This window comes from Magallana gigas, chromosome 2 (assembly GCF_963853765.1).
Source record: "Magallana gigas chromosome 2, xbMagGiga1.1, whole genome shotgun sequence".
Classification (NCBI taxonomy): Eukaryota; Metazoa; Mollusca; class Bivalvia; order Ostreida; family Ostreidae; genus Magallana; species Magallana gigas.
This window is the reverse complement of record NC_088854.1, coordinates 24,514,851-24,534,506: the sequence shown is the minus strand read 5'-3', so window position 1 is coordinate 24,534,506 and position 19,656 is coordinate 24,514,851. Positions and strand designations below refer to the sequence as shown.

At 32.5% G+C, this 19,656-nt stretch overlaps 2 protein-coding genes across 2 annotated transcripts; one reads left to right on the top strand and one right to left on the bottom strand.

Moving 5' to 3' along the window:
• Positions 1 to 1,200: 1,200 nt before the first annotated feature.
• On the bottom strand, positions 1,201 to 6,653 carry LOC136272866 (uncharacterized). The gene is made up of 6 exons (XM_066075789.1): positions 6,408 to 6,653; positions 5,347 to 5,790; positions 5,064 to 5,158; positions 4,658 to 4,894; positions 4,330 to 4,399; positions 1,201 to 2,841 (listed from the first exon to the last, which is right to left on the bottom strand). Exons 1-6 carry the CDS (start codon positions 6,552 to 6,554, stop codon positions 2,746 to 2,748), a joined length of 1,089 nt encoding a protein of 362 aa, XP_065931861.1. The 5' UTR covers positions 6,555 to 6,653; the 3' UTR covers positions 1,201 to 2,745.
• A 247-nt stretch (positions 6,654 to 6,900) lies between these two features.
• On the top strand, positions 6,901 to 9,768 carry LOC105321225 (palmitoyltransferase ZDHHC12-B). Its single transcript, XM_066075790.1, has 6 exons — positions 6,901 to 7,118; positions 7,308 to 7,444; positions 7,967 to 8,106; positions 8,191 to 8,361; positions 8,608 to 8,774; positions 9,054 to 9,768. The coding sequence occupies exons 2-6, from the start codon at positions 7,330 to 7,332 to the stop codon at positions 9,373 to 9,375; spliced, it is 915 nt and encodes a 304-aa protein (XP_065931862.1). The 5' UTR covers positions 6,901 to 7,118; positions 7,308 to 7,329; the 3' UTR covers positions 9,376 to 9,768.
• The last annotated feature ends 9,888 nt before the right edge of the window (positions 9,769 to 19,656 follow it).

Below are 19,656 nucleotides of genomic sequence, written 5' to 3'. Positions count from 1 at the left end.
AATGATTCGGTGGCCCGGGTTTTTATTTAACTATACCAAGCCCTTTTATACTCCGAAGCTTCAAGAATCTTTTTTTTTTCAAGTTTACACCAAATCTTATTTCAAGCATGAAATTTAAGATAAAACAATCCAGGGTTAATACATTGTGTATTGTGTATTCATAAACATGCAAAGAAAATTACATGGACTGCATGATAACTAGTGCATTAAACATTTTTTACATGTATACATAGTAGACTTGTATGAGCCAAAGCAATGGAGTTTGTTATTGTTTTGTGCCATGTATTGTGGCCCCTATGGTTATGCTTAAAGCAATTCATAGTTTTCATTATAGCACAGTTATAGTAGTTGATTGTAACAAAAAACAATCAAAGTACTGAAGTACTGACGGGAGTTGATTTTATCGATTGTTATTTATTTTAAAATAAACGAATAATGTGATATGTTATTTTGCGTGGCAAGTAAATTCCTTTAAGTTTTTGAATTACGCACATTTTTATAATCTGAATCCTACAGGAATTTCGTGAAAACCCAATAACAATCATGATATGTAATATTCAAAGAATTATTCCATCTAACTGTGTATTAGTAATCGAAATAGTTATGAGAAATTGTATGGAACCAAGCAAAATTGAACTCTACTCTCGTTCAACCAGACTCTCGGCTGTATCCGTTAATCTCCGACAAGCAAGAGAGACTCTATGCTTGTCGGAGATTTACGGAGACAGCCGAGCGTCTGGTTGAACGTCTGGCGCAGGAATACATAAAATGTACGACTTCAAAAAATATCTAAATTGTTCGTACCATTTAAAATCTGACTATTTACAAGGTATCTATAAATGAGTTTCCTTGATGAACAATGCTTAAGAACTCATTACATCGAATTTATTGATTAGAACTAAATGTTGTCAGCGGTGTTGATTTGTGCTTAGGTCCAAACACTGTTTCACTTTCGGTTTGCCTGAGTAACTGCATAGGAGAGTTGATTAAAATCAACTCCCTAAAAGGAAACTAGATTTCTGTTGCTATTTTGCTAGTTATGAAAAAACATACATTATATGATACAAATACATTTTTTTTATAGTAAGATGTTAAATTACCGGTATGTCTATTGAATATTCTTGGTTTAAAAATGTATGGGGACATTTCTGCCCCTTAAATGCAAGATAGTTTATGTCAATACACACAAAAAAATATGTCTACATGCAAGATAATATTTTTATTTTTTTAAAGTGTTTTTAGGAAAAGAAAACTTAATTACCAGACAGTTTCTAACATAACATAAAAAAAAAAGACGCAACATTATCTTCACTGTTTGTCTGCAAGATCTTAATGTAACATGCTAGACAATTATATTTACTTGGACTTATTATTTCAACATGCAAAATAAGTACGTCAACCAAGTTCATATCCCGTTGAACTTTTTAGCAATGCTGTTCATTTCTTAATTGATCTCAAATATTAGTTTTCTCATGTTTCACATTGTTTATTTCTTATAAAGCCCTTGTCTTGAAAAAGGCAAATCGTTCAGAATTGTTAAAATTACCGAGATTTCATGTTTAAAATAATCTGAGCGAAAAGTGCATGCTGTGATCATTGTGACATATCATAAAAAAGTTCCCACAGATTTGAATGTTTTTGCTATCCTATAGGTTCATATCAGGAAGCATATTTGCAAATGTAAATATTCTAAATTTAATTAAAATTTCACTATTGTTTCCTGAAACATTTTAGATAAGAATGATTAAAAAAAATTAAGGACAGGGATGTCTTACAATATCCATGATTTTGCTTTATCCATATTTGTACTATACAAATTATTTTGTATCACTGTAAAGAATTTTAAATAACATACTACTTCAATAATGATTTATGCTTGCTAACACTATTATGTAAAAAATCACAGCTAAAAGGTTTAGTTAAATCAATCAAGCAACAAACACCCATCTTATTGTAGTTTTGTGTGGTTTGTTTTTGTAATACTTCTTACAGGTATTAAACAAGCTAGTTTATTCGCACAGTCCCAAAAGTTAATAAGATTCACAAATAATATAAAATAAAATCCATTTTGTTTTGCTAACTTATTTTGCCTCCATAAAACTGTTTAAATGTGTTTTTCTTTCATATATGGCATAAAACCAATACATGTTGGTCTGATCAACCCTTGCACATATAATCGGTCTATTATAGAAAACGAGTTAATATATACTTTTATAACACTTTTACATATAGCAAACAGCACTTTGTCAGTTCTCAATGCTTAGCACTTTGTCAGTTCTCAATGCTTTCTGTTACTGAAAAAATTATTAGACAGTTGAGAAACATATCTATTTTTCACCAATTCATTTTTAACAGTTACATATATACACATTTACTTGAACACGACTGATCAATGATATCGCAAACAATAACTTTTATCGATATTCTTAGCAAAAATATTTTCCTGAATCGGCATCACAAGTTAGATCCTGATTATATACACCACAGTTTTTCAAATAACTTGGAGAAAAGAAGAAAAGAAGAAAAAAATCAAAACACAATATTTGCAGTAAAGAAGTAAAATGTATTGTGAATTTCAACCAATAACAAAGCAGCTTAAGTATCTATTATTAGCAATGACATCCACAAAGTCTGAGCACTTTTAAATATGACAATGTTTTAGCACTTAACAACAATCATGCACTGACTGTATACATATAATGTAAACACATCTGTCTGGTCACTAAGATTAGAACAAGTGACAATCTAAATCTGCTTAGAGGACAAGACTCCCATCTTCCTTGCAACTTTCTCTTTTAAGGACAATGCTGGGGCAACATTGCTACTGCTATCCTCTTCCACCTGTGAAAAAATACAATTCATGAGTATGCAACATCAATATATGAACAACAATTACTTCTGAAGTTTGAGTTCTCCTTTGTTAACCATCTTTACTCGATTTTTTTTCATTGATGGTTTAGTATAGAAGTATAGAAACAATGACACGATATTATTTTGCATGCATGAGATATTATGTCATTCTCACAAGATTATATGTCATTCTCACAAGATAATATGTCATGCACACATGATAATATTTGCCCATATTTAAAAAAAAAAATTATTTACCGGTATCCTAAATACACAACATGATAATTAAAATTTGAGAATTTTTTTATTTTGAATACAGTATTATTTCATACTTATTTATGTTTTTATGGAATCAAATATCTTTATTTGATTTATTCCATTTATGTATATATTTTCCAACAGTTTACTCAAGTTATTGAACCTGTTAAGTTGTCAACAGCATATGACATTATTTTCATATTCTGGATATACTTGTATAATGTTAAATTATTCAATGAAAATTTAAAGTACTATTACAGTTTTTTAAAGGGTTTTAGTGTTCTCTCGATTATTGGTACACCGATGGTCTACTGTGCAACAGTTTGCGCTTAGTTTTAAAGGAAACTTATGAAAAAATCCCTGCAGTCATGAATGTTTTCCTCATTTCATAATGAGTATCTGAAATATCTGGTAAATTATATAATTAATGATTTAATTAATTGACGTTCTTTATCCTGAGAATCTAGTGTGTCAAAAGTGCTGCTTTGTTTTACTTTTTCTATGTTGCAAATGTTAAATGGAATGAAACAAAATAATAATGAATTTATATGTTGCAAAATGGTAAATGAAAACTTCAAAAAAATGTATGAAATTGTTCATCCATTTGCCTCATATTATACAAATAGTGCCTGTTTTGGAGGGTAACAGTTGAAATTGACACTCCCCTAATAAAAGCATTGTCAACCAACACGAAGCGGAGGGTGACAATGGTTTTCAAGGAGTGTCAATTTTAACTGTTGCCCTCCAAAACAGGCACTATTTATCTTTATTATTATGATTGTCTTAATTTTAAAGAAAATTTTACTGCTTTTAAATTTTTTGACAAGAATTCTGCGACAAACCGTACATGCATAATTTACGCACTTGTAACAATTCGTTGTTCATGTTAAATACTGAAATCTGATTGGTAAAGACGCAGTTTATAATCCATTCTATTACCCTTTGAGCTCATGCAGTTTATAATCCATTCTATTACCCTTTGAGCTCATAGCAACACACTCGGCAAATAATATAAGTTGTGCATGGGACATTATGACATGCACATGAGATAATGTTGTGCACATGAGATAATGTTGTGCACATGAGATAATATATTGTGTGCACAAGAATGACAAGATAATATGTCATGTACATCAGAAAGAAAGTCATGCACATGAGAAAATAAGTCATGTGGAAAATAATATTTTTAATGCATTTAGATTATAATTAAAAAAGACTTACCCGTGTGATAACATGCTTGTTAACTAAACCCTCTTCATTGAGGTAATAATACGAAATTCCATCATACCATCTGTTGAAAAGAAAATGTGTTTGTTGTTTACTATAGGTTTTGACCTTGCGGTAACAATGCACAAAATAAACAGGACTAAAAATAATGCAAATTGTTCATAATTCAATTATTTAGTAATACTACCGATATTTTAAAATATTTACTCTTGTGTGCAGTGTTTACAATGAGTATAAAACCTACAATTTATGTATCAATTTTGGTCAATTTATTCCCATAGTTACCATCTCTTCTATGAAACTAAAAGTGATTTTTACATACACTGCATCTTTCTCTAGTTGTCTATCTGGAATTTTTGAAATCTTCCAGAATTTTCCATATGTTTGAAGGCGCCGTAATGCAGCCAACTGCTTCAATCCCAGAACTCTCCATCGGACTCGTACAAAGTTCTCCTCCAAATCACACGAGGTACTTAGTAAACACATCCTTGTATGTATAAATCTTAATGCAGTAACGCTTCGCAGTTTGTAAACTTGTATTTTATAGTTCTGTAGCCCACTGAAAAAAAATTCAATTGATTCATAAAATAATGAAATAGTAATTTAAATTTTATGTATATATTATGTGAACATGTATTGTTATTCTAAAATACAAAAACAAAGACATGTATTAGCATGAATATGTATTTGCATGAATATTTATTTGCATGAATGTTCTGTATACTTACAGATTTATTTCCTTTTTAACCCAGTAATTGTTCTCGAGCACAATGTTGGGTGAATAAGCATCAAAAGATATACCTATTTCAAAGATTGGTGGAAGCTGGAAACATTCAAGACAAATCATTTACTATTACACAACATACTCTGAGGTTTTTTTTACAGAAAAGATGGGAAAAGAATATATAACATATTCATTTATGGAAGCATATCTAAAGCACCAAGTTGGCCAACAAGAATTTATCCTTTTTTAAATTATTATCATATACATTCACTTCAAAAGCTTCTTACCGATTTCTCTAAAAATTCCTTCATTTTTATGAGGTATTCCTCTCGCTTTGCCCGCTCCTTTTCAAAATCTGAATTTGAAGGAGTTCTTCCAGAATTTCCTCCCTCAGAAAACAGAACTTTTTCTTCCTGTGGGACTGAACAGCATTTCTGAAAGTTTTTCTCTATAGCCCAATGTGAGTGGAGTCCCAACCTAGATTCTAAGTTTTGCAACACATCAGTTGTACCAACATTGCCAGTGAATCCATGTGATTCCTTGTGTGGACCAAACCTCTTGTTTCCTGATTTTGCATTTCTGTTTGATACAAACAAGTCATGTCTAAAAAACGGGTCAGAATCAAAAGAGTCTTTTGGAGCTCCAAAATGGTTTTCCTTTTTCACCAATTGTTTTATAGAATTAGCTGGTGGTTCAGGTAGGCAGATTTTTTCCCAATGATTTAAGGAAACCTGCAATGATATGAATAGTAAATATTACTACACATTATATAGGAAAAAACTGTTGATAGCGCCCTACAATTTTCTATCAGGAATGATGAAATCAATGCAGTAGTGCAAACTGACAAAAAATTCAAACAAATTGCAAAAAAACATTGTATGCTTGGGACATTAATTAATTGAACAATTTCTACAACTCACGGGACCTGTTTTATAGACAATGTTTTATCAATTATATATTTTCAAAGAGAAAAATGACCTTGAGACATTATGAAAAAAAAATCATGATTTAATTAATAAGTTATATCAATGCCATTTCTTAATTGTGTGATACATGTAAATGCATATAAATTTTCATAAGATATTATAAATATTCCTTCATGAAATGGTATTGTTTTATGCATTTCAGGGAGCCTATCCCATTGCTTGGATCGTTACATCATTCTAACTATACACAAATCATGCAAATTGCTAAAGTGAATTTCATGATTCTACATCTGCATGCCACTGCTATAGGCCTGTAAATGTTAGGATAAAACATTGACCACAATGATTAATATAATAAGCATGTGAAAAGTAAAAAAAAAAATAATCTAAAGCATCAATTTCAAAGACAACAAAAAATATACCCTATCATGAGGCCCCTGTTGAACACAGGTGACTGCACTCTGCACTCGTTTGTCCGTGTGGACAGGGACAGGTGTTTGTAGGAAATCGACGGCAGGTCTACAGGCGCGTATCCTCTGACTGATACATCTCATATGAAATGCCATCATCTGTCACTCCTATCAAGGAGTTGCTCCAAAACTAAAAATTGTCCTTGTCGTTCTTCTATAGGTTTCTCGTGGGTCAATTAGAAAACTAATAACCGAAAAAAGAGGATTACTTGTTAGATTTTTCAAAAATTCTTTTCAATGTAAAAAGAAATAAAGAAGTATTCAAGTGCACATTTTATATCATGCTATCATAATAATACGTCATATTAATGAAGTGTAGTAAAACATTGTTTTTATTGGTTTTTAATACTGTTCTTTTGACTCTCAATTTTTTTCGTTGATTAGTAAATATATTACGTTGACATCTCATACCCGATTTTAAATGAAATAACAGTAACGATTTCATGGAAAGCGGCAAAAATTGCTTGAATACAAAGTAAATATAGCTTAAGTTAAAAATTAATAATATTTGTTAACAATATATATTACTTTACGAATAGATAAAGTAAGCAAAGCTGCCAAACATAGAAAGTCGGGATCGAAATTCTGTCTTGTTGCAGAAGGAAAAAGGAATTTGTAATAATAATATGCTCATATTTATCACCAATAAAAGGTTCCTTTAAGGTAAGAATGCATGTCTATACATATTTGAATGATAAAGTGAGATTTCTACAGCTATGTCTAAACTTTCTAGTGCCATATGATAGTTTCATAAGATCTGGTGCTGAAAGTGTTAAGAACTAAATCTTTCTTTTTTATTTTCATTTGTGTAACATGATAATGATATTGAATGTGTTTTAACTTATGAAATAGTGATGTTGAAGTGTGAAAAGACATGAAGAAGAAAATCTTTGGTCGCAGAATTTTATGTGGTAGTCACATCTTAATAAGAGGAGCTCACACTTTACTTGTCCTCGGAGTACCTGCAACACTCCTATATAAGGAGACTTGTAAGTATAGAGTTGTACGCTTCTAAACATTACGTCTACCCAAGAAATGAAGATTTAAGCAAGATGAAGTCATAGGAATAACAACAAATTTCTGACAGAGATTTATAATGGGAAATGTTGACATCTTTTATCCATTCAAAATTACTCGGGACACCAGAGTCACATAAATTAACGTTATCATCTGGGGTACTTTCATGTCATGCAATAGAAGATCCTCATATATTTTTTATTTTTTGCTGTGTATTGAAACCTGACAAGCTAGAGGGGGCATTTCAAAATAGATATCATGGGATTTTTTTATGCTATTAACTGAATAAAATCATTTGAACCCTGAGGTATATATGAATATCTAATGATTTGAGAAAATGTGCTACATATGGTAAATATCTTTGGACAGAGTATTGGAGGGTGGAGCTAGTAACTCATTATCATTTCAAATTCCCCATCTATATTACTAACCCTCTCAGCGTCATTATTACTATTAAATATTGCATGCTAATGTGTCATATTGTTTATTTTTAGCATTGAAGAAAGCCCTTATTGAGCGAGAAGACTTAGTGTATGGATGTAGCTATATTCTTCTTGTTCTAGCATCCCTGATTTTTTATTATGTCAGTTGTTTGAAAAATCCTGGATATCTTGGACCAAAAAATTCCAAACTGGTAAGAGACAGTTTTAGCATTTTTAGGAGAGTTATTGCTCTTTTAGTGTGGTGATTGTTGTTGATATTTGATGAATTATTACAGACATCAAAAGTTGACCCTGAAGATCATGGGGACACAGATGAAGATGTATCAGACACAACACCTATGATGCAAGAGTCAGATAGTTCTGGTTTGATTGAACAGTCAGTGAATGAGGGAAGGTTGAAGGCTCTGAAGCAGCGGTTTAGATACTGTGATTATTGTGAAGTTGAGGTAATCTCCAAACTTCTGTTGTTTTATGGTATTTCAATGTTTTAAACATGTACGTTATCGCTAAATCTGTTCATTCCAATGCAGATTTTCAATATTTATTTAAGAATTTTGTAATCTTTAATTCTGATGTAATAAACTTGGTGCTTTTGTTTCTTTTAAGGGGGATAAGCAAGGCATTATCTGTTACAGAAACTCGAGTTTTTAACAACCAGTGTTTATTATACATGTACTATTTTTCTATGGCAGCAACCGATGAGAAGTAAGCACTGCGAGGACTGCAAACAGTGTGTACGGAAACATGACCACCACTGTCCCTGGCTGGACACCTGTGTGGGGGAGGGCAACCACAAGTACTTCTGGACCTTCCTGTTGCTCACCTCTGTCCTCGTAATCTGGACCTTCGCAATCACATGGTAAGTGCAAGTTACATTTACACAGTATGTGCAAATTCCAATCACATGGGAAGCTAACATTGCAAGCACTTCTTAGTCCTATCAAGGAATTTGTTTTGAATATTTAAGTTCAATTTTTTTAAATTATACAAAAAAAAAATATTTCCAATTGAATTTCATCTAATACCAGTACTTGTTTATATAATACATTTGTGATGGTCTAAAACCATTTTAACAGTTAATGAAACTAAATACATTATTTAAAAATGGAAATTTTATAAACTTTTCTGATCATTATAGGACAAACTTCCAATATGAACAGGAGTGGAAGCACTGGTGGAAGACAAATGTGGTGTTCTTTATAAACATGGTCATTTTGTCGTTTGGGGGCTTCACTGTGATTGGTCTACTGGGATTCCACACGTTCCTCATGTTCCGTGGACTAACCACCTGGGAGCTTGTGTCCAGGGAGCGCATTACCTATCTCAAGCACCTGAGTGATGACTTTCACCCATTTGATGAAGGGTGTTTTATGAATATGTATAACTTTCTCACTGTTTGCAAATACAGAGAATGGGAGTGTATGTATGATAGGAAAGTGGAGCAAAATGGACTGGTGTAGACTTAGTGGTGGTACCAATCAACTATTTATCAGAAAGAGATATACTCTCAGTTGTGTTGTTTTATTTAACTTGCCATATCATGCTTTAAATTTAATATCTTTTTATATTGTTGCATTGTCTTGTACTGTAGTATGTATAGTAGGTTTTCAAATTTTTTTTATATTCCAATTGTTTTTATTTTAAGAATGAGTACAATTGTCTGTTGTATTGAATATTTGTCAGAATTTAAATAGTATACATATGGCATTCACTTGTTCTAATCTACTACATGTATGTTCCTATTATAGATTTATGTTGTAAATTTCTCATTGTTATATTGACATATCCCAATCCAAAGAATCCAAAGAAATGTTTAAATCTTTAATGCATAATAAAGACAACATATCATTCTATTTTGTTTAATAATCATTGGTATACCATATCTCATAACATATTTTAATCCTACAAATTATACTTAGCTAATACATTCATCAAAAGGAGGATATGAAACATCACTAGAATAAAATTTATAATGTTTTAGAGCTGATGTTGAGCAATCGGCATTTTTGCTAAAAGTGACAAATAATTAACAACAAAGAAACAAAAACTAGAAATTACTGTATACCAGAAATTGAAAGAGAGAGAGAGAGAGAGAGGTCGTAACCAAATAGATTAAATAAGTATCTATCATGTAAGAAATTTTCACAAATAACTACCAAACCATGCACAGTTCTTTTTTCCCAATATAAACGCATTGAAAAAATATATTTTGACTTGGTTATTTCAACAACAAAAAATCATATAAATGTGAAATTTTGCTTGCTCTCTCTCTCTCTCTCTCTCTCTCTCTCTCTCTCTCTCTCTCTCTCTCTCTCTCTCTCTCTGTAATAAAACAAAGAGCTAAAAATGTCTTTTCTGGTGGGATTTTATTCATGCCAAGAAAACTCATAAGAAGTATACATATTTCATTCATAATATATTTCAGCAAATATTAATTTTTGGTAGTTCTCAAAACATTACCGAAGATACGAAAGCTCATAAGTGCCAGGTGAAGAAAAATATGCGGCGGTTTCATTATATGTTTTATTATATTAAACCCTCTGTCTTAAAATTAATTCTATTATTGTCAACACAAAATGTAAAGGATTTGTGCAATTTAGGTAAATATATTAAGAATGCTTTTGTAATCAGAAAACTTCATGTATAAACTTGCCTTTTTCAAGTGACCAGTATATGTATTATAACATGTGTATATTAATTGTATATGTCTATGAGCTGCACAGCTGTTGACTAATAAACAATACAATACAATACATTACTTATCCGGCGGCGCCACTTAATTTATCTGACATAATTATCTGACAACCACCATATAGCGGTCGCTATCTATTAATTTGGTGGCTGCCAGATAAAATACTGGTAAGTGGCAGCCTCCAGAAATATTTCTGGCGGTCGCCAGAAAATTATATGGTGGCCGCCAAAAATTATCTTGCGGCTGTCGGATAAAATATTTTTTCGTGCGGGCTTCCGTACAAAGCAAACCAATTTTACATATATTTTAAGTCACCTAAAAACTAAAGAGATATAGTAAACTTCATATTGAATAAAAAATTCAAAACATTTACAATTATTTAAAAATAGCTATGAAATGGATCGTTGCAAGAGGATAAGTACTCGTACGTTACCGCTTTGCGAAATAGCATCGCATGACATCAACATGAAGAACTTAAGCGTTTGTTTCCGGGTAACCAATCGTGAAATAAAATTTATTGTGTATTACACGCTTTTATTAGAATATATTTACATCAGCTAAGTTTGATTCCCTGCATGGCTTACGAAAATTGGTGGTAATTCATTGTTCAATAGAAAATGACAGGAGACACAAATTCCCATTTAAATATTTTATCTGACGTACTGATGTACATTAACAATATTTTAGTTACTTTTACTTACTCTTTACGATCAATTTATTAATTTGTGAAAAGAAAGATGTTGGCATTGAATAAAATGGTATTTTTCTGATTTATTGATGATGCGGGTAATGAGGATGGCGATCGTTGCTGAAAAAAAATACAGAACCAGCGTAAGCGGGTTATGTATTATTTTTTTTGCAGTGTCGATAACTTAATATCCCGCATGAATCACTAAAGAAAGCACTTTAAAATCGTTTGAGTATGTCACTGGAGAGAGGTGTAGCGCCTTTCCCCATCATTTGGCCTACATTCGTGTTTGAACAAGAATTACAATGTACCTGTTACTAAAACTATAGACACAGGTAGCTGTCGCAATATGAGTTCGAAACCTAAGTACTGATTTAATATATGGTGTCTGTTACCACTTATTTGTTATAAATTCAGGAAACCTGTAACAAGATTGTCAGATTGAAAATATAGAACTCAATGTAGAGAGTGGATATTCTGAACCGTGATAACTTCCGGCAAATTGCAATTAATATATGTACAAATAAATTATAGTATTATTAAAAAGATCTCGTTTTATCGGGTGTGCTCATATTCCAGAAATAACTATTTCAAGGGATGCTTTAATTTTTAATATATGTTGCTATATGCATGATTGTATTCGAAATGTCACAAATTAAAATATTTGTCTAATTTTCAGTACGAAGATCAAAATTAATCAAGTTCAATGTAAACGTACACTATTATACAATACCTGTAGAACATAATTTTAATCGGGTTTCTTTAGTTTGTAGTAGTTCATATAGTCAAATATCCAACTTTTATTCCATACTAATTTTTTTTCTATATATATCCCTAACAAAATCTGAAAATTTTAAATGATAAGTAACGCTCTTTTCTGTCCCAAAATTTGAAATGATAATTAACGCTCTTTTCTGTCCCAAGTTATTGCTTCCATCACTTTTTGATGATTTTTAATAAAAATACACATACCTGTGGAAAAAATACAGCTGAAATCGATCAAAGGGAATATATCCAAGATATCTTTATTGAACAATTATCATTTTTCTCTCATATAAAAGTTCACAGGAACGAAAACAAATTTCTTACGGAGATTTGTATTGGGAAATGTTTACATCTTTTCTCCATTCGGAAGTACTCGGGATACCTCGTGCAATTTTTCAACATTATCATCCGGGCTTATTAATGGCTGATGCAATGCAAAATCCCCGTATACTTTCTATTTTTGGATGTGTATTAAAACCTGAAGCGGTAGAGGGGGCGTTTCAAAACAGATAATCTGGACATTTTTCATGTTAGTGGATGGACGTAGTTTGAGCACAAAGGTATTTATAATTATCGAAATATCAAGCAAAAAGTGGTGGAAGCAAAAACTCGGGACAGAGTAGAACATGGGCAATTGTGTATTTTGCGTTTCTTTGAATATATTTTTATAGTCTGTCCCAAGATATTTTTGCCGCATATTTTCTTAAATTATTCAATATTTATAAATACCTCTTGGTTCAGACGATGCTCATTCAATAGTATGAAAAAATCCCAAGATTTCCCCCTTTGAAACGCCCCCTCTAGCTTGTCGGGTATCAGTACACGGCTAAAAATAAAAAGTCTACGAGGTTTTTCCATTGCCAAGGAGATGAAGACGCCCGGATGATAACGTTGAAAAATTGCGCGAGGTGTCCCGAGTATTTCCGAATGGAGAAAAGATGTCAACATTCCCCATTATAAATCTCCGTAGGAAATCTGTTTTCGTTCCTGTGAATTTTTACGAGGGAAAAATGATAATGTGTGAATGAAGTTATCTTGGGAATTTTCCCTTTCATCGATTTTAATTGCACTTCAGTCACAGGTATGTGTGTTTTTAATAAAAATCGTTCAACTATGCAGCATAAATATCTTGGGACAGACTATAACTATATATTGTAGAATATTGAAAAATGTCTGATGTTTGCATTGAAAAGCGCTATATTGTAGGCGAAATCGTATATTACATTGCAAGAACGCTAATACCTTTTTCTACAGAAAATATGTTTAACAACCCACATCCCCACTTTCACGCATTTTATTATCATTATCACTGTCGATTAAATTGTTACATAGAAGGAAAAGCAAATTTTCCATATTTGTGACGGTTTCCATGGTAACTACGGTCTACTTGAAAGTCTGAGGACAGCCCGTGTAGTCCGTGAAGTTCGTGCTCTCTATGTAGCTTAAGTTTTGATCGATCAAGAAAAAATCAAACCAAATAAACATGCACCAAAGTTATAAAAAGAGGACATCAATGAACGATGTAAAAATTATTGATTATTTATAATGGCTACTTGACATTTTAACTGTTTTTGAAAATTACATAGAAGAATTCGTATAATTCTTACGCTGACAGTTAGCTCGTGCTTTGGATTGCGTAGATTTCTGGCTAGTCATTCATATATATTTACATCTACCAAGTATTACTCCCTCTATTTCTTACGGAAACTTATAGTTAATTCATAGCTCTATAGAAACAGCCAGATTGAAATCTACACGCCCCGTTTATCGATTGGTCGAAATCTACAGCGGCTGAAACTGACAAGAAAGTGACAGGACCAAACTTGACACGTCCAGTTTATCGATTGGTCGAGACCTACAACAACCTAGGAAAAATCACGGACTGCACGAAATAATCATGAAGACGTCAGACTCAAAGTCTCACAGGAGACGATTTGGCTGTTTCTTTTAGTTAACGTACTTACGTACATTAACAGTGATTTAGTGAATAAAATGCTTTCTTTGGTGATTCATTCGGGTATTAAAGGTAGCGATCATTGCAGAAAAAATTTACATATAACCCGCTAACGCGGGTTATGTATTTTTTCTGCAATGTCGCTACCTTCATATCCCGAATGAATCACCAATGAAAGCATTTATTGTTTAAATGAATTACAATCAGTTTCCGTAAGAAATTTAGGTAAACATGCTAAGTAGACGTTAGATTGTAAATACATGTATACTATAATGTACCAATGCAACATTTGGAAAGTAAATGTATTTGAAAATCAAAACTATTTAGACATGCAATTAAAAAAGAACTACAGTCAGCACTGCTGCTACAGTAGGATCAAAACAACGTATATACTTTAATGATCCTTTCCTATTTTCAATACAGTGTACATGTATAATGTACGTAGTTATAATTATGACATCATTTGGGTAGTGACCCACCTTAAAAAACAGCTCTTGAAAACAAATATGCAGGTTAATATATTTATCAAACAGCATATCAAACCAAACTGGAGTAAATACAGTCTATTGATAAACACTTAATGTCGTACATGAGGGTTTTAAAAAGACAGCTGCAGGAAGTTGTAAACATATTGAGTGAACTTCTTCCGGATTCTTGCTATGTTGACTACGTCGTTTCGGAGTCTGCATAACTCTGTCTAGGTGGAAGAATGTACATATTGGCTGTGTTTCATTATAGGTAATGACGAGACAGCGTTAGATGTAAATATAACGAATTTACGTACAATTTGACAAGAACTAGAACCGTACATTAACTTTTAATATTTAAATCTATCAACACCCTACCAGATTTAAATTATTAGGGAAAATATTCCTGAATTATAGTTCTCTTATCCTGTACATTGTGTGTGTGTGCGTACTGTAGAAATAAACAAGGAAACATTTATTTTATGTCACAATATAAGTGCAGTTTAAAGCTTCAGGACAGGGCGTAATCGTTTTTTTCAATAAAATATTCTTAACATTACAATTTTTATCCTTCCAAAGAAAAAACAGAAAGGTGGGGGGGGGGGGGGCAAAATTTAATTACGTTCACATTTAAAAACAAAAAAGGGCCACTTCGTTGCTAGTTTATTGTTAGTGGCCGAAAGGGGAAGCACCTACCAAATGTCATATTTCTTTTCATGAAAAAAAGACAATATGTTTTTATCTAGAGAAAACTCTCGGTATTTTTTTTAATAAAGAAAGCCTTGAACTTAGTCAATTAAACAGTCCATTCACCTATTATTTATTAAGCTGTGGATATTTTTTTCAATTTTCCAAGAGCATGATCGACAACTACCTTATTATTTCATAATATTATATTTCGTTTTTGTAGTTTTTTTAGCATGTGTATTACTTATAGCAGTAATGACTGAGCTAAGACACCTTTTGTTCTATACTTTCGGATTTAGTTTTTCTAGTTAACTGTTACGTGTCTTCCAGACACTACTGATGTAGTTAATATATTCTATATTTTGTGCAATTTTTCAATATTATAATGACAATATTGTTACATTTTACAGTTAACGAAATCAAGAGGCCCATGGGCCACATCGCTCATCTGAACAACAGTTCCTTGTATCATTCTATCTCAGTTGAAAAAAAATTCCCTATACTAGTAAATTTCTCTATTAAACTTTGAACCTCTCTTGGGGCCCCAATACTAGTCCGGGGGTTGCGATTTTGACAATTTAGAATCTACATTATTTGAGGATGCTTACATAGTAATCTTATATAAAAAGTGCCTGTTTGGGAGGGTAACTGTTGAAATTGACACCCCGAGACAACCATTGTCAATCGACGCGAAGCGGAGGTTGACAATGGTTTTCGAGGGGTGTCAATTTCAACAGTTATCCTCCCAAACAGGCACTATTTATTTTATTATACTGGATGTCTTAATTTTAAAGAGAATTTTACTGCTTTTATATAAAAATGAAGTGAATTCTACGACGAACCGTACGCGCATATTTACGCGCATGTAACAATTCGTTGTGTTACTAGTTGCCAAGTGTGTTGCTAACACTGAGGGTAATAGAACGGATTACCAACTGCGTCTAAACCAATCAGATTTCAGTATTTAACATGAAAGTATAATAACATAAATTGTAGCATCGTTGTTCTTGAGGACAAGAATTTTAAACATTATCCCTATATATTTTTCTGTTAAACTTTGATCCTTTCTTGGGGCCCCAGTATTAGTCAGAGGGTACGTCACGAATTTAATAATTTAAAATCCACTTCCCATCAGGATGCTTTTGTACCAAGTTTGGTTAAATTTGACCAATGGTTCTAGAAAAGAAGTAAAAATTGAGAAAAATTTACAGACAGACGGACGGACAGGTGGGCGGAAGACGGACAACAGGTTATCAAAAAGCTTACTTGAACCTTCGGTTCAGGTCAGCTAAAAAGGAAACAAACAAGCTCCAATGTTGCCTTGATCGGTTAAAAAGGGTTTTAACCAAACGAGTGTACTGAAAAATAAACTTGCACTCATGACAAAACTATGATATTGGTATTTTTAAAAATTTACGTATTCCCTTTAAAGTACATATGTATTTAGAGAAGCCTTCCCCCGATTAAAAACTGTAACATATACACAGCAGATAAAATGACCTCGTGTATCAGGACTAAATACAGTAGTTTAGAAATTGGCAAAATTTGCAAAATCCGTTTACTTGTTTTCAAATGTTTTACCGATTGACAAACAATTCGTTATAGTACGTGTGCAATTTGAACCGTAAGGAAAAGCATCTAATTAAACATTAGCCAGACGTTAACGCAACAACGTAACAACCAAATAGCAACTATTTTACGCCCTATAAATGTTTTTATTCAGTTTGGCATAGAGAAACAAATGAATTGGTCGATTGTTTCAATAATTGGTATTAAGAGGGCTGGATGGTTGCGGCCATTTTAGACTTTATTTATTTTCACTGAGATGAAGAGCTCTGTATAAAAATTCAGATTTTAAAGCTAAAGTATTTGGATTTTTTTCTTATTTAATTATAGTTTATCGACAAAAATGTCATATTTAACATTTTAAGGTACATATGATGGGGCAAGTGTTGATCATCCAGCCTCCTTAACACAGGAGCCAAGCCCGTTTTAATACTAATTTCAATATTTATGGTTACATTGAAATTAATGTGAAAACGGGCTTATAGCCCCTGTGCTCCTTAACGTTCACTCAGCGAGAGTATTTTACAAATATACTGATAGTGGCGAACACCTGTTACCATTACATTTAATGTACTTGGCGCATTGACCTTTGCTAGTGCCACTATGTATATTTGAAATTATCTTTTATGGGGTTTTTTTCAGGACTATGTCTAAAATCAAGGGACACAGAGGGTATTTTTTCGCTGTGTTATTTTTCTGCCTTGTTCATTTATAGTCGTCTGTATATAAATATGATAGAAAAGACATTTATCTTAACGTTTTGCAGCAAATGAACTTAACTTCGATAATGGCTAATGATAAGTAATTGGACACAATGTGGCATTTAATTAAAAGGATAGTGATATACTTGTAGAGAAAATGGTTATTACTTACTGATAGTTTAGATAATAATTAATTGAACAGATATACTTGAAAGTCTTTTTAAGAACTAAAATAGAGTTTGCTCTTTTGTCACCTAATGGGGCTTCCTGTACACCAAAGAAGGAAAAAAGCCTTTGGAAATGGAGTGCTTTGGAGAACTTTATTGATCTAACGGAGAATAGGTAGTTGGCAGTGCATGTTACGCAATCAAGCCCTACAATGATTATGTATAAACGCATCTTAAGCTAAATTATGTTCTTTGTGACTACCAGTTACAGTGTGAAACCAAGATTATCATTAAAATCAATTAGCATATCAGAATATCTCTAATAGATCGCTTTGATTTTTTATTTTGCCAATTGAATGTTTGCTGTAATGGAGACATATGTCATTTTGAAGCTCACTGACAGAGAAGTCTTCAAAAATTCTAGCGCCCAGTTTCATTTCTATTTTAAAATCTGCCGGAGAAATGGAGAGTAAACATAGGGAAAATGTTATCATTTGTGTCTGACAAGCAATTAATTGCATTGTCGTATTGTTTTAATAGGTCTTGACTTTTTCTAAATGTCTTTTATCAAGGTTGTGTCAACTTGTTCCTCAACTCAAACATCAGTTTGTGGAGGAAACGAAAATCTCAATAGTCTCCAAGCCCAACTATCTCAACGACTACACATATTTCTTAATTGCTGAAAGGCCATTTCGCAATAACAAAACTGCTGAAATTAATTTCAAATGTCTGTTCACAACCGCCAAGCTTCCAGATATAAAGGTCATAAAACCTTTCAGATTGTCCTATTATGAGTGGACATTTTCGTCCTTGCACTCGCGGCCATTTTTGTTCATTCAAAGTTATAAAATTAAGACTTGAAACGGAAATGATCTCTATTTTTTAAATCTTCAGCTTTCTTTTGTAAGAGATGAGTTGATTTTGGGTGGTTTGTGGCATTAAACGGATCAGACATCTACTGCAAATATATATTTCATTAGCTCTGTGGGGTACATTGTTAGAATTAAATTCATGTGAATCAGGGTAAAAGTAGCCCTTTCTATCGTTGTGCTTGATCCTTGGAATTCCTGAAGAGAGATTGAGACTCTCGATAAATGAGGAAACATCGAAATGATGCAGCGCTGGGTGCAACCGTATAGCTGAACAGCAGGGCTTTTTTGATCTGGGTGAAGTGTGGGAGTATGTGTGATGACCTGCTGTTTATTTCTAAGCCTCCTTATCCTAATTCCATGGTGTAAAGACCTCAGATATGTTACTCACGCGTCAAATTGGTTGAAAACTCGGCATTTTTGTAGATCAAGTCAGCACTGCGCATGCCACTTCCTTCATTCATAACCTGCGATGCATTCATACGTTGATTAGGGGGGCAATTATGTAGTTGTCTTTGATTTATGAGAATTCTATTTTTCCTGTAAATGACCGGTTTAATTATAGTCGAAAATTGCTGAACGGCACCTTACGAGACTGAACTTTTGAAGAAACTTGTCGTTTTCTGTAGTTAAGTGGACAATGATCGCAAACAATCATAATCATTAAATCTAGATTATATTGTTTGGTTATAAACAGCGGTTTCCTCTGTTGTTATTACACGGTTGCTGTCCAGAGGCGACATTTTGTTTTGCAGTTTCATCCTAATATACGACCGTGATGCAATTATGAAAAAAACAACGTTCAAGGCATCAATTAAAAAGGTTTGATCTATATATATATGTCTAAAACAGTCAACACTATATTAATTTTTATTAAGAACTGGTAAATTATAAATTAAATTACTGTACAAATTTTTTGGTACAACATTGCGTTTCAGAGAAACTGAGAGAAAGAGTGTGTCTTATTAGAACCTTTTTGGTTACCAACATTTCAAATCGAGGAATTCTGCAAAATCATGCTTCATTAGTATTTATCATATTAAATATATATAAATCATATACTACATATGAAACATAAACTGGTATTCTCCCCCGATTTCCGGTAAATGTAATTGGTAAATACGCAAAAATAAGCGGCAATCAGCGAGTTTTTATGGCGTATGTACAGCTAGTATACGGCGTGAA

Bases quoted from the DNA above. Each gene is read 5' to 3' on its own strand.
- LOC136272866 (XM_066075789.1), bottom strand. From the start codon at position 6,554: ATGATGGCATTTCATATGAGATGTATCAGTCAGAGGATACGCGCCTGT. The intron at 5,159-5,346 runs GTAAGAAGCTTT...GAATGTTTCCAG, and splicing joins AGGAATTTTTAGAGAAATCG to CTTCCACCAATCTTTGAAAT. The intron at 4,400-4,657 runs GTATGTAAAAAT...TCTTTTCAACAG, and splicing joins CAACTAGAGAAAGATGCAGT to ATGGTATGATGGAATTTCGT.
- LOC105321225 (XM_066075790.1), top strand. From the start codon at position 7,330: ATGAAGAAGAAAATCTTTGGTCGCAGAATTTTATGTGGTAGTCACATC. The intron at 8,107-8,190 runs GTAAGAGACAGT...GAATTATTACAG, and splicing joins GACCAAAAAATTCCAAACTG to ACATCAAAAGTTGACCCTGA. The intron at 8,775-9,053 runs GTAAGTGCAAGT...TGATCATTATAG, and splicing joins TGGACCTTCGCAATCACATG to GACAAACTTCCAATATGAAC.